Consider the following 15,539-nt stretch of genomic DNA (forward strand, 5'->3'; position numbering starts at 1 on the left):
CCTTCTTTATCGGAGGCCCAACAGCATGCTCTAAACTTGCCAATTCAGGAGGAGGAGGTGTCTTCCCTGGGGAAGGCACCGGGTGGGGATGGTTTGGTGGCGGAATTCTACAAGATCCTTCAGCAGCAGATCTTCAGTTGTTTGGCCGTGGTCTTTAATTCCTATATAGCAGACATAGAGTTACCATCTTCCATACGTGATGCTTTAATTATTGTACTTTTGAAGCCTGGAAAGGACTCTCAGGCTTTAGACTCTTACCGGCCCATCTCTTTGTTATCCTACGAAGCTAAATTATTTGCTAAGATTTTGGCCAGTAGAATGGCAAAAGGGCTGCCTGACCTTTTGTTGTCTCTCCAGGTTGGGTTTGTCAGGGGATGCTCAGTCTCAAAAAATCTGAGATGCATCATCCTCTCCCTGGAGAGGGTGAAGGCTACCTTTACTCCATCGTTATTAATTAGTTTTGATGCTAACAAAGCTTTTGACCGGATCTGGTTGGATTTTCTGTTTACGGCACTTCGGGACTACGGTTTTGGGGGGGGTGTTTCTGGATGGGATTCAAGCTTTATATCAATCTCCACAGGCTCAGATCTTGGTGAATGGGGGTCTCTCAGAGCACTTTGCAGTGAGGAGGGTACAAGGCAGGAGTGCCCTCTGTCCCCTCTTCTCTTTGTACTGGTCTTAGACTCAGTCCTTCGGGAGATTCATGCACATCCTGAGATAGAGGGCATTGATATTGGTTTTAAAACTTTCAAGCTCTCGGCCTTTGCCGATGCTATTTTAGTTTACATTACTAATCCTGAGCCCTCCTGAAGATCTTTGCAGAGTTTGGTAACCATTCTGGCTTTCGGCTTAACCTGGATAAGTCGGAATATCTGGTGACCCAGCCAGATTGGCTGCCCAGCTCCCCTTTTCATTGTCCTTTGCGGAGAGCGCACGGCAGTTTTAAATACTTGGGCATCTTTTTGGGTTCTGATCCTCCTCAGTTATATCTACTCAATATACATCCGTTGTTACAACTTACGGAAGCACACCTTGGTCAATGGTCTATGCTGACTCTGTCTCTCATGAGGCGGGTTAGTTTGTATGCGATGGTCATCTTTCCCAAGTGGCTGTATTGTTTGCAAACTCTTCCGCTTTGGGTGACTTCCAAAGATATTAACTTGTTATATCGGGCAGTGGCGCATTTTTGTTGGGGGAGGGAAGAGAGCACGTATGCGATTTTCAAGGCTGCTTAGGAACTGGCGACGGGGCAGCCTGGGGATCCCAGATTTACACTTATATAATTTGGCATGCTTGCTACAGCATGTGGGTGATTGGTATAATAATACCTCCCATTTCTCCTCTTTGGCTATGGAACATGCCTACTGTACCCCCTGAGATCTCCTTTATGTGTTGCAGGCCAGGCCGCGAATACTTCCTGGCCACATTCGCTCTTCGGGAATCTTTTAAACCACTTGAGACTGTTGGAAAGACCTTGCTAAATAGGGGGGCTTTGACCCACACTGTAGTCATCTTTTACCAATCCGGGGGAATGGTGACTTTCGTCCTGGAATGGATTCAGCGGTTTTTCAGACCTGGGAATCAGGTGGTATTGTACTTCTTCACAATGTTCTGATGGCAGCGGACACGTTGTGCCCGGTGGGCTCTTTTGAGGGTATGGGGCAATCTTGGCTGGCAGTATTCGCCCATCGTCAATTGGATCATTATATTAGGTCTTTGCCCCGTGTTTTGTTATCAGGCATGGTGATTCGCTGTGTAGTTGAGTTGTTCTCTCTTGAGGTAGATCAGTTATCCATATCCTTCCTTTATAAAAAATTGGTTAAGGGGTTGCCCCCACGGTTGCTTACAGAATTATTAGACAGATGGGTTACTGATTTGGGTGCAGAGTTGCCAGGGGACAAATTTCTTCATCTTGTTTGTTTCATTCTCACTTGGGTGGTAGCAGCAGAATTCAGGGAATGTCAATTCCGCATAATGTATCAAGCTTATATCTCCCAATATCAACTTTATTTAATGGGAGGATAGCCTCGGATCTTTGTGAATGATGTAAGGGGGCTTCCAAAACTTTTATTCATGTGCTGTGGTCTTGCCCTGTTATTGTAGGCTTTTGGAAGGAGATTCTTTTCTATTTGGGGGATGTTTTGCGGCAATCTCTTATACTTCATGCTGGAGGGATACTGTTAGGTCAGGTGACAGTGTTGCAGGTTAGGGGTAGGGGAGCCTGCCGCTGGGTCCTGAAGGCTTGTCTTTTGGGTAAGAAGTGTATTCTCCAATTTTGGACGCAGGCGGAGGCTCCCTCATTTTGGCACTAGAGAAACCGTTTACATACCTTGCTGCTGCTGGAGTTTCGTGCTTTGAATTTCACTTTCACTCTAAATTCTTTTACTCGGTCTGGAATCCCTACATTCATAGACTGCCCCCGCATACTAGCAGTTACTTTCTTAACAAACTTGGGGACTGTATTACACATCCCACCTCGGCTATATCGAGGTTTCATCCACCTGAGATGTGTGGATAGGGTTGGGTTTGCATGTCGGGGAATGGGGGGGTAGATGTGGATATGTGTAGTGGTCCTGGGAGGGGGGGGTTGGCCACAAAAATGAGGGGGTGGGAGGTTGTCTTTACACTTTGTGCAGGAGTGGGAGGGTTGGGCGTTCTGCTTGATATTGTAAAACTTGATGATAATCTGTTCTCATTGTCTGCTGGCTTTCTGTTGAGTTGCTTTTTGTGCTGCTGGTTTGTACTATTGTCTGTTGGATTTATCATCAATAAAAATAGTTTACTGGTAATCCAGTGATTGGCTGTTAGTTCCAATTAACACAAATATTAAAGTTGCACACACAGCTGTCCTTTTTCTATAACTTGTATGCACAAATTTGTGCATGCTAGTTTATAGAATTCAGAGAGTAATGCAGAAAGTGTTATGAAACAGACACCATAATACAGGACAAAAATTACAAAGAACTAGAATTAAACTTTTTTAATAAAAAAAATATGCATACTTACATATGATATAATAGTTTTTGTTTCTTTGGAATTCTAAGCCCCAGAGGTTGGGGCTAAACTCTTGAAATTTAATGGTAAATTTAACATCTTGCTCTGGTTTGGCACAGTTAAGCAGAGGTGTCTTGTCTTTTTTGATGGTACAGCTATCTGCTTGCTCTTTATCCACCATGTAGACCTTAAAATATTCATACTGGCCAATAGATATGGAATCTACTTTTGGGCAAATAATATCCAGTCTATCTCCCATTTGTGGATATAGTATCAGTCCTTGTCCAGGATGAAATCTAAAAGAAAAATATGGGATTCCATGAAAGCAAGAGCAGAACAAGCTAGTAATATATATATATATAGTTTCAAAATAAAAAAGCCTTCCTATAAACAAAAACAATCTGATTGCAAAATAGAGGACTTTCCATTTGTTCTAAACTGATGCATATGAATTGAAAAAAGTACTAATTTGGTTGCAATTAGACTATCAAGAATGCATAATTTCTCTTTTTAGATTCTGAAGTTTCCAAGTTTATTTCAGTCTTGATATCTCACCTATAATAAAAAAAAGGTCTAAGCAGTTTACAATAAAAAAGAGAAATAGGGAAGTTTGTAATTAGCAGTGTATTTCACAGGGATATGAACTGGTGATACATACTGTACATAACTCATAAAAGGCACAAATGCCAAGAGCTGTAATTTCCTAAAAGGCACAAATTCCAAGAGTTGTAGTTTGCATGTCTGTGAACAATCATCACTGAATGGTAGTACCATGAATTGATGACTGAAAATAAATGAAGAAATGAAGCTATTAAGTGTTTTTTTTCTATTTCCTGAAGAAATAAAGGTCAATAAATGAAAAAAAGTATCACTACAACATATTAAATGATTTGTGATTAACTGGAAACTATGGGGCTCATAAAAAAGACATATCATCCAAGTACCGATAATCAAAACTAACACACAGAAAGTACTTAGGCCTTTTCACTGCCTCTGTACACCGAGTGAAAAGGAGAGTTTTTGGAGGAGTGGATAGGGCGAGAGGTAGGCCAACCTAGACTTAGTCATCTGGCAGCCATAACCAAAAAACTTTGACAGGTTGCCAGACAGAACTTATTACATTTTGACTTGGACGAAGTCAAAACAGGTATAAGTTCTGAATAAGGCCGCTGAGCTGATCACTGCTGCTGCGATTCCCTCCCTACGCTGGTAGGAGATATGGGAATGTGTGGTGCAGTGGTTAGAGCTACAGCCTTAGCACCCTGAGGTTGTGGGTTCAAATCCCTCACTGCTCCTTGTGACCCTATGCACTCACTTAATCTTCTCATTGCCCCAGGTACTCTAGATAAGAGTTTGAGCCCACCGAGACAAATAGGGAAAAATGATAAAGTACCTGAATGTAAACCACTTAGAATATACGTGGTAAATAAATAATTAAATAAAATAAAAAATGCCTAATCCCCCATGATCCTGCCATGATCCCCTACGCCCCGCCCCATCTTCCCTGGCAGGAGAGATGCCCAATCTCTCCTGCCACGATCCCCCATGACCCCCCTCCAGAATCTTCCCCAGAAGGAACTGGGCCAGTTGCCTAATGCCCCTCATATGGGCAGGGTCATAGGCGCCTGGGCCAATCATGCCCTAGACCCCTCCCCAGTGCATCCCACAATGCACCAGGAAGGGGAAGGTCTGCCATTCAGAGGAAGGTGGGCCTGCCAGCCATAGGCAAGACCCGTCTGTCTGACCATCTAAAGAGGAGGGATTGGGCATCTCTCCTGCCGGGGAAGAATCAGGTGGGGGGAGGTTCATGGGAGATTGCCCCAGGAGAGAATGGGCATTTCTCCTGCCATGGAAGATTCGGAGGGGGGGTTGCGGGGGATAGCGGCAGGAGAGATTGGGCATCACTCCTGCACAATCATTGCAGGGAGGGATGGTTGATTCTGTAACCGGCGTTGTTTATAACAGATGCTGGTTAGAGAATCCTGTTTTTAGACAAAAGATTGGCCCCTCCTTCGCCTAAAAGGTCTTGTTTTGGGCGTTTGGGACTTGAGCGATTTTTTGGTCGGGAATGTGTTATAAGGATACATATAGTGGCAGTCTGGGTGATTAAACTGCTGAACATAGAGGTAGGCCATTCTCAAAAAACCCTAATTTTGGATGTTTTGGGGTTTTTTGAATGGACATTTCCTGCTGCTGGCTACTTTCTGCGCCTAGGGATTTAGGCCAAAAGGGGACCTAGATGTTTCTTTTGATTATGCCTCTCCACGCTTTCTTCAGAAAGCACTTTGCAAACAAACTTAGTCTAACCTTAAAAAATATTTAAGTTAAACTCACAGTTAGGGAGGACCAACCTTGATTCTTTAAACATTATTCCCTATAGCTAGGGTGCCTAAATGTATTCCCTATTTTCAAGGAAACATAGGAGCCTATGGGGCTCATAATATATATATATATTTTTTTAAAGTTCAAAAAGTGGCCTAAATCGGTACTTAGATGACCAAAATGACAGTACCGATAATCAAAGCTGGTTTTAGACATATCTAAAACCAGCTTAGGCCTTTACCCTGCCTCTGAATGCCTAGAGTGAAAAGGGGCATTTTTGGAGGAGTGGATAGAGCGGGAGATGGGCGGACCTAGACTTAGTCATCTGACAGCCATAATCAAAAGGGTTTGACAGGTTGCCAGATGGAACTTATACGTTTTGACTTAGACCAGTGGTCTCAAACTCAAACCCTTTGCAGGGCCACATTTTGGATTTGTAGGTACTTGGAGGGCCGCAGAAAAAAATAGTTAATGTCTTATTAAAGAAATGACAATTTTGCATGAGGTTAAACTCTTTATAGTTTATAAAACTTTTCTTTAACAGTTTTACCTTATGCAAAATTGTCATTTCTTTAATAAGACATTAGCTATTTTTTTCTGCGGCCCTCCAAGTACTCTATTTTTTCTGCAGCACTCACATTTAAAGTTTAATATCTTTTCTTTCTCAAAACTGGCACATTTCAATTACTAAATTGAAAATAAAATAATTTTCCTACCTTTGTTTGGTAATTTCATCAGTCTCTGGTTGAACTTTATTCTTCTGACTGTGCATCCAATATTTCTTCCCTTCTTTCAGCCTCCTGTATGCTTCCTCTCCTCCAGACCTCATTCCCTCCCCCAACTTTTTCTTTCTTTCTCTATGTCTGTCTTTCTCTGATTCCGTGTCCCATTTTTTGCTTTGTTTCTGGCTCCCTGTCCCCCCTTCTTTCTTTCTTCCTTCCTGCCCTCCCCCATGCCACCGCCGCCGGGGAATAGGCTACTGCTGCCGCCATCGGGAACAGGCCGAGATCTCCACGCTTCTCTTCTCCATGGGGCCGACCAACTCTCGCTGCCCAACGTCAATTCTAACGTCGGAAAGGACGTTCCAGGCAGCCAGGCAGCGATTGGCTAGCCAGAACGTCCTCTCGACGTCAGAATTGAGGTCAGGCGGCGAGAGAAGGAGGGAGATCAAAGAGCATGGTGCCGGCCTGTTCCCCAATGGCAGCGGTGAGAAGGGAAGGGAAGCAGGTTGGGCATCACTGCTCTAGACAAGCCGCACTCTAGGGAGAACAGTGGAGGGTGGCCAGCTGTGCGGACCGCCCCCCCCCCCCCTTGGTACGCCACTGGAGCAGCAGTGTGTCTGGCTGGCTCGTTCCGTTCAAAGCCGCGGGTGGAGGCTCCTTGCGAGATCCGCACCTGTGTCTGAAGCCTCTCTGATGTGATGTCAGAGAGGCTTCCGATGCAGGAGTGGATAGCGCAAGGAGCCGCCAACCCGCGGCTTTGAACGGAACAAACTGGCCAGACACACTGCTGCTCCAAAAGGAAGAGAATGATCCAGTCCAGACCGCGGGCCGCGTGTTTGAGACCGCTGACTTAGACCAAGTCGAAACAGGTATAACTTCCGAATAGGGGCCGCTGAGCTGATCGCGGCTGCCGCGATCAGCTCAGCTGTCCCAGCAACCTACCCACAGCAATGATCACGGCAGGAGAGATGCCCAATCTCTCCTGCCGGCACCCTACCCCCCCCCCCGAACTTTGTGGATGCACCAGAGAGAGGCCTAGGACCTGATTGGCCCAGGCGCCTAAGGCCTGCCCATAGGAGGGGCCTTAGGCAACTGGGCCAACCAAAGATTCAGCTCCCTCCTGGTCTCCCCTCCTGTCAGGGTGGGTACGCCTTCAGCAGGAGGGCTTGGGATCCCTCCAGCCACGATCACAGGTTTGGGGAGAGGGTGCCGGCAAGAGAGATTGGGCATCTCTCCTGATGGGCATCAGTGGGGTTCGGAGGGGGATTGCGATTGCGGCAGGAGAGATGAGGCTCTCTCCTGCCCTGATCAGGGGGGGAAACAGTCACAGTACTCTGTAACCGGCGTTGTTTTTGACAGATGCCAGTTACAGAATCCTGCTTTTAGGCAAAGGACTGGCCCCTCCTTTGCCTAAAAGGTCTAGTTTTTGGCATTTGGGATTTGTGTGATTTTTTGGTCAGGAATGTGTTTGTAGGGATAGAAGTAGTGGTAATCTGGGTGAGTAGATTGCTGAACGTGGAGGAAGGCCATTCCCAAAAAAAACACCTCATTTTGGACTTTTTGGTTTTTTAGAATGGCCATTTCCCTGCTGTCTACTTTCAGCATCTAGGGACTTTGGCCAAAAGGAGACTAAGACGTTTTTTTTTATTATGCCCCTCTACGTATTCATCTGAAAATTCACCCAAAGTTATTTTCTTCAAATTTAAGCCCCTGAATGACTTGTCTTTATTTAGGAGTCTATTTAGGTGCCTAGTGCTGAAGAATAATGCTAGGCTTTTAACTTTTTTCTCCAGGCCTAAATCCATCCATTATGCCACCTACTTTAAGGCTCTCAAATTCAAGAGACAGGGAAATTTTGAACATAAGTGTAAGTACTCAGTGCTGGTAACTTTTCAAACAGATCAACTGCGGAGTCTACTCTCTTTGAAAATTGAACCTTTTATTTTTAACTAAAATTAGGAAGATTGGCAAATTGGTAATTCAATAAAGGAATATTTCAATTATACTTCTCCCTCCGTATTCACGGTTTTAGCAATCGCAGTTTCGATTATTTGCGGTTTTTCAATTGCTGGCTCCTCCAGCCCCCCCCATTGCATCACAGAAATCGCTGATTCACACCATTTACAGATATAATCACTGATTCCAAACATTGCACAGAGAAATCGTTGATTCCCAGTTGCACATAGAAAATCGCCGATTCCCAGCGTTTGTACAGTACAGATAAAATCGCTGATTCCCAGCATACACAGAGAAAATCGCTGATTCCCAGCACTGCAAAGAGAAATCTCGCTGATTCCCACCATGGCTACAAAGCATAAGACTTCTGATGCTACTGAAAGTGCTCCCAATAGGGAAAAAACGTGAAAATCTTACAAGTAAAGGTTGAATTATTTGATATGCTTCATTCTCCACCGTAGCTTGGCATTATGGCATTAATGAGTCTACCATTAGATACATAAAGAAGAATGAAAAAGCAAGGGGGAGGAAGCTCAGAAACATCTTTAGGATGGAGACTGTAGGAAGCGCCTGGACCCTATTAAGGGACACCCTGCAGAAAGCACAAAGAATGTACGTCCCCAGTTTCAGGAAAGGCTGCAAGAACAAGCGGTCAAAGGACCCGGCTTGGATGTCAACTGAAGTAGAGGGCAATAAATGACAAAAAAGTATCCTTCCAGAGATGGAAAAAGGACCCAACGGAAGAAAATCACCAGGCGCACAGGAAATGCCAAAAGGAATGCCACCGAGAGGTTAGAAAAGCAAAAGGGAAATACGAAGAGGGGCTGGCCAGGGAGGCGAAAAACTTCAAGGCATTCTTCAGTTACGTAAAGGGGAAGCGACCAGCGAGAGAGGAGGTGGGGCCGTTGGACGATGGGGATAGGAAGGGAGTGATTAAAGAGGATAAAGAGGTAGCTGAGAGGTTGAACACGTTCTTCTCGTCGGTTTTCACGAGAGAAGACACATCTAATATACCGGACTCAGAGGAGCTCATGAGTGGGGAACAGGCCGAAAAATTGGAGCACATAGAGGTAAGTAAGGAGGATGTCCTCAAACAGATAGACAGGTTAAAATGCGGCAAATCACCGGGCCCTGACGGGATCCACCCAAGGGTTCTAAAGGAACTAAGACAAGAAATAGCAGGCACAATCCAGCATGTTTGCAACCTATCCTTGAAAACTGGAGAGGTACCAGAGGACTGGAAATTGACGAATGTCACACCTATCTTCAAGAAGGGATCGAGGGGTGACCCAGGGAACTACAGGCCGGTGAGCCTGACTTCAATTATAGGGAAGATGGTGGAAGCTATGATCAAAGACGGCATTTGCGAGCACACCGAGAGAAATGGCCTACTGAGAACAAGCCAGCACGGATTCTGTAAGGGAAGGTCATGCTTAACGAACCTTCTGTACTTCTTTGAGGGAATAAGCAGTCGGGTGGACAATGGGGAACCCATAGACATCATTTACCTCGATTTTCAAAAGGCTTTCGACAAGGTGCCACATGAAAGGCTGCTTAGGAAGCTGTGGAACCACGGGGTGGGAGTGGATGTGCACAGATGGATCAAGCACTGGTTGTCGGGTAGACTGCAGAGGGTCGGAGTGAAGGGCCAATATTCTGACTGGCGGGGAGTCACGAGCGGTGTGCCACAGGGATCGGTGCTGGGGCCGTTACTCTTCAACATATTTATCAATGACCTGGAAAAGGAGGCAAAGTGCGAGGTTATAAAATTTGCAGACGATACCAAACTGTGCGGTAGAGTTAGGTGCAGGGAGGAATGTGAGGACCTGCAAAGGGACCTGGACAAGCTGGAAGACTGGGCAAACAAATGGCAAATGCGCTTTAACGTGGAAAAATGCAAGGTCATGCATATAGGGAAAAAGAACCCGTTGTTCAACTACAAATTGGGGGGGGCATTGTTGGGAGACAGCAGACTTGAGAGAGACTTGGGTGTGCTGGTGGATGCATCACTGAAGCCATCTGCACAGTGCGCAGCAGCCTCGAAAAAAGCCAACAGGATGCTGGGCATCATAAAGAGGGGCATAACAACCAGGACGCGGGAAGTCATCATGCCATTGTATCGAGCGATGGTGCGTCCACATCTGGAATACTGCGTTCAGTATTGGTCGCCACACCTCAAGAAGGACATGGCGGTACTTGAGAGAGTCCAAAGGAGAGCAACGAAACTGGTAAAAGGGCTGGAACACTGCCCATACGCCGAGAGGTTGGATAGGCTGGGGCTCTTCTCTCTGGAAAAGAGGAGGCTCAGGGGAGATATGATAGAGACCTTCAAGATCATGAGGGGCATAGAGAGGGTGGATAGGGACAGATTCTTCAGATTGAAGGGGACAACAGGTACGAGGGGGCATTCGGAGAAACTGAAGGGAGATAGGTTCAAAACAAATGCAAGGAAGTTTTTTTTCACCCAAAGGGTCGTGGACACTTGGAATGCGCTACCGGAGGAAGTGATCAGGCAGAGTACGGTACAGGGATTCAAACAGGGATTGGACGGATTCCTGAGGGATAAAGGGATCGTGGGATACTGAGAGAGGTGCTGGGATGTAATACAAGTATAGAAAACTAACCAGGTAATAAGTATGGAAACCCAACCAAGTCGTGAATGTGCAAGACCGGAGGATTAGGACTTCGATGGGAAGATAGGGCTTCAATGGGAAACCAAGGTGGCAAGGGGGCCCCTTCTGGTTATTCAGACAGGTCGTGACCTGTTTGGGCCGCCGTGAGAGCGGACTGCTGGGCAGGATGGACCTATGGTCTGACCCGGCGGAGGCACTGCTTATGTTCTTATGTTCAATCCGTGAAGCTGTTGCAGCAGCTACTCTTGCAGGTGCAAAGACATTATATGTTGTGCGAGATGTCAATCTCTCTCATATGGAAGCTGAAACATTTCTGTGTGTGCAGGATTGCTACAAGAGAATTTTGGTAAACTCTGTGATAAGAGGAAAGTGTCATAATCCATTGACTTTCTGGCTAGTAAAGGGTGGCTTGATAAATTCCATCACAGGTATGGCCTGCGTAATGTGAGGAGAGTGGCAGGATAAGTAGCATCTGCCAACCAAGAGGCAGCTAGAGAGTTCCCTGCTACCTTTAAGGAAATTATTGAAGAGACGCGATATGAACCTGAGCAGGCATTCAATGCCGATGAAACTGCTTTAATTTTGGAAGAAAAAGCCACAGAGGACTTTCATTAGCAAAGAGGATAAGCGAGCACCAGGTTTCAAAGCTGCAAGAGATAGAGTAACCATGGTGTTTTGTGCAAATGCAGTAGGCCATATGATAAAGTCAACACTGATTTATAAAGCAGTGAACCCCCAGCCTTGAAGGGAAAAGATAAGTTCCAGCTGCCTGTTTATTGGATGAGCAACAAGAAGGCTTGGACAACCAGAGCATTGTTCCTACAGTGGTTTCATCAGTGTTTTGTGCCTGAAATAAGAAAATACCTGGCCAATAAAAGGAATGGAATTCAAGGTTCTGTTGATATTGGACAATGCCCCTGGATACCCATACCCACACCCACATGAGTTGCACATTGAGGGTGTTGAGAATGTTTACTTGGCCCCCAACACAACATCTCTCATCCAGCCTCTCGACCAGGGGGTAATTAGGACATTCAAGGCATACTACACAAGGTATTCATTGGAGAGCATTGTGCATACGATGGACAAAGGCCCAAACGTGGATAACATCATGAAAAAGTGGAAGGATTTCACTATTGCCAATGAAATCAATATTATTGAACGAGCAGTGAAAGCTGTCAAGCCAGAGTCAGTGAACTTGTGCTGGAAGAATCTATGGCCTGAATGTGTAAAAAGGGAGAACACTGTCAATATCATAGAGCCTGTCCAAGAAATTATGGAAGATATCATGGGCTTGGCAAGGGTGGGGAAGGCTTTGAAAATATGGATATGGAGGATATTCAAGACTTAATAGACACCAGAGCAAAAGAGCTAACTGAAGATGACCTAATTGACCTGACTACTCCTGAAGGAGAAGCAATACCAGATGAAGAGGAGAAAGGTGTAGAAGAAGAAGAAGTGCTAGAAGACAAGTTTACAGTGAATAATATTGCAGAGATTATACTCGGGTTCAATGGTGTGGTTGACTTTTTCTGTGATATCGACCCATCCATGGTACGTGCGTTAAAGATGAAGGAATTAGCAGAAAGCACAGTTACTTACCGTAACAGTTGTTATCCAGGGACAGCAGGCAGATATTCTCACACATGGGTGACGTCACCGACGGAGCCCCGCAGCGGACAGCCTCGAAAGCAAACTTGCTTGAAGATCTTGAACTTTCGAGTGCTGCACCGCGCATGCGCGTGTGCCTTCCCGCCCGAACTAGGGGGGCGCATCTCCTGTGAGGATCCTCAGTTCAGATACCTAGCTAAGAAGCCAACCAGGGGAGGTGGGAGGGTTGTGAGAATATCTGCCTGCTGTCCCTGGATAACAACTGTTACGGTAAGTAACTGTGCTTTATCCCAGGACAAGCAGGCAGCATATTCTCACACATGGGTGACCTCCAAGCTAAGAAAAAAGGGATGGAGGGAAGTTGGCAATTTAAGAAAAAAGATTTTGCAAAACAGATTGGCCAAAGTGGCCATCCCTCCTGGATAAAGTATCCAGACAGTAATGAGAGGTGAAAGTATGAACCGAGGACCAAGTAGCAGCCTTGCAGATTTCCTCAATAGGAGTTGATCTGAGGAAAGCTACAGACGCCGCTATAGCTCGAACTTTGTGGCCCGTCACTCAACCCTGCAGAGGAAGACCAGCCTGAGCATAGCAGAAAGAGATGCAAGCAGCCATCCAGTTGGATATGGTACGCTTCGAAATAGGGCATCCCAACTTATTCGGATCAAAAGAGATGAAAAGTTGAGGAGAAGTTCTGTGAGGTTGAGTGCGTTGGAGGTAGAAAGCCAAGGCACGTTTGCAGTCCAAAGAATGAAGTGCCGCTTCTCCCTGGTGAGAATGAGGCTTTGGAAAAAATACTGGCAGAACAATAGATTGATTGATGTGAAATTCTGAAACCACTTTAGGTAAGAGTACGGAGGACCACCTTGTCATGGTGAAAAACTGTGAAAGGTGGGTCCGAAACTAACGCTTGTAGCTCACTGACTCGTCGAGCAGAAGTGAGGGCAATTAAGAATACAACTTTCCAAGTGAGATACTTGAGATGAGCTTTGTCAAGTGGTTCAAATGGAGGTTTCATCAGTTGAGCCAAAACAACATTAAGATCCCAAACCACTGGAGGCGGTCGAAATGGTGGATGAAGATTAAAAAGTCCTTTCATAAAACGGGAAACCATGGGTTGTGCAGAGAGGTTTCCCTTCCAGAGACTGATGTAAAGCAGCAATAGCACTGAGATGGACTCGAATAGATGTAGATTGAAGTCCAGATTGTGACAAGTGAAGTAAATAGTCCAGAACTGATGCTAAGGAGGAAGACATTGGTTGCAGCTGACGTGTAGAACACCAAGCAGAAAATCTAGTCCATTTCTGGCCGTAACATTGACGAGTGGACGGCTTTCTGGAAGCAAGTAAAATATCTTGAACAGACTGAGAAAATTGAGAAGAGTCTGTTATGTAGACAGGTACCAAGCTGTCAAATGTAGAGACTGCAGGTTGGGATGAAGTAAGGACCCTTGACTCTGAGTGAGCAGAGAAGGAAAAACTGGCAGAAGTAGAGGCTCCCTGGTGCTGAGTTGAAGTAGAAGGGAGTACCATGGTTGTCTGGGCCACCGAGGAGCTATCAGAATCATGGTGGCGTGTTCTGACTTTAGTTTGACTAGAGTTTTGAGAATCAGAGGAAATGGAGGAAAGGCATAAAGAAACTGAGCCCTCCAGTCCAGGAGAAACGCATCCGCTTTGAGACGTTGAGGAGTGTAAATGCGTGAACAAAACTGAGGTAGTTTGAAGTTGAGGGGGGACGCAAAAAGATCTATCTGGGGGGTCCCCCAGCGGACAAAGATTTGACGAAGCGTGGGAGAATTGAGTGTCCATTCGTGAGGCTGTAGAAGACAACTCAATTTGTCCGCTAAACAGAATAATAATAATAATAACAACAGTTTATATACTGCAGGACTGTGAAGTTCTATGCGGTTTACAATGATTATAAAAAATGTTACAAATTGAATAGAATTAACATAGTTAATATTTATTGTTTAGCAGTTCTAGAGATCTGGTATTGAGAGAGAGATTGAGCAAATCAGTTTCCTATGTACTTTAGGAACAGATATGTTTTCAGTTGTCTTCTAAATTCCCTATATGTATTGGCAAGTGTAAGTAGTTGTTTCAGATCGTTGCCCCTTAATGCTGCTTGATAAGAGAGAAGATATTGGTGATGAATTTTGAATTTACATCCTCTAACCGGGGGGGGGGGGGGGAGAAACAATATTCAAGTTTGAGCTTCTTTTATGTCTATTGATTGAAAAGGAGAATAGGTCAGTTATGTATTTGGGGGCTAGACCGAATCGAACCTTGAAGCAAAAGCAACCGAACTTAAACCTCACACGCGCCTCCATTGGCAACCAATGCAGGAGTTGGTAGGAGGAAGTTATGTGATCGAACTTCTTCAACCCGAAGATCAGCCTGACTGCTGCATTCTGCACCAGTTGTAGTCGCCGCATTTTCTTCTGGGAAATTGCCAGATAGGCAATGTTGCAGTAATCCAGTTGGCACAGTATGAGGGATTGTATCAGGATTGTAAACGATGGTGTGTCAAAATATGCTCTAATAGACCGAAGCTTCCAGAGAGTAAAAAAAAACTTTTTTGACCAAAGAGTCTACCTGGTCTTTCATGGTTAGGCCTTGGTCCAGCGTTACACCCAGAACCTTCAGAGTGGGTTGAATGGGGTAACTAAGATTGTTGATGCGTGGTGGAGTTGTAGTATCTAGTGGGTGTGGCGAAGCCATGAAGAATTTTGGTTTTTCTAAATTGAACCTCAGTCTAAATTCAGTCATCCATTGTTCCATCAAGTTTAGTGCTTCTGTTGCCATGGGAGTAACTTCTGAGAGAGAGGTGACGAATGAGATGATGATCGTAAAGTTGTCTGCATAACTGAATAATTTTATTCCTAGTTGGGACAGTTGTGCACCTAATGTTGACATGTAAACATTGAAAAGTAATGGGGATAGTGGTGACCCCTGTGGGACACCAGATGGGTTACTTCAGGTGTCCGAGAGATTGCAATCAAAATGAACTTGATAGGTGCGGGATATAAGGAAGCCTGGGAACTAGTCTAACACCTCTCCTCTGATACCAATTGCATCTAAGCATTGTAGCAATTTCTCATGGTCTACTAACTCATATCAACTTGCATAATCAGGGCATTGAGGCCTTTACTAAATAAGGAGCGTAATTTATCTAATATGGCTGCAATTACTGTCTCAGTGCTAAATAAAGGTCTGAAATCTGATTGTGTTTCATGTAGGAGAGAGAACTGGTCAAGATATTCCATCAATTGGGTGTGCACTAATCCTTCCATGATTTTTAC

The 15,539-nt window shown here is 45.1% G+C and overlaps 1 protein-coding gene across 3 annotated transcripts in view; it reads right to left on the reverse strand.

Annotated features, from left to right (window-relative positions):
- EFNB2 (ephrin B2) overlaps window positions 1-15,539 on the reverse strand; it is a 496,270-nt gene that overhangs the window by 286,984 nt on the left and 193,747 nt on the right. For all 3 annotated transcript variants that reach the window (XM_033948725.1, XM_033948723.1, XM_033948724.1), the window contains one exon: window positions 3,007-3,290. In XM_033948725.1, the coding sequence (XP_033804616.1) occupies window positions 3,007-3,290 (284 nt within the window). The remainder of the gene's footprint in view (window positions 1-3,006; window positions 3,291-15,539) is intronic.

Source organism: Geotrypetes seraphini, chromosome 6 (assembly GCF_902459505.1).
Source record: "Geotrypetes seraphini chromosome 6, aGeoSer1.1, whole genome shotgun sequence".
Lineage (NCBI taxonomy): Eukaryota > Metazoa > Chordata > Amphibia > Gymnophiona > Dermophiidae > Geotrypetes > Geotrypetes seraphini.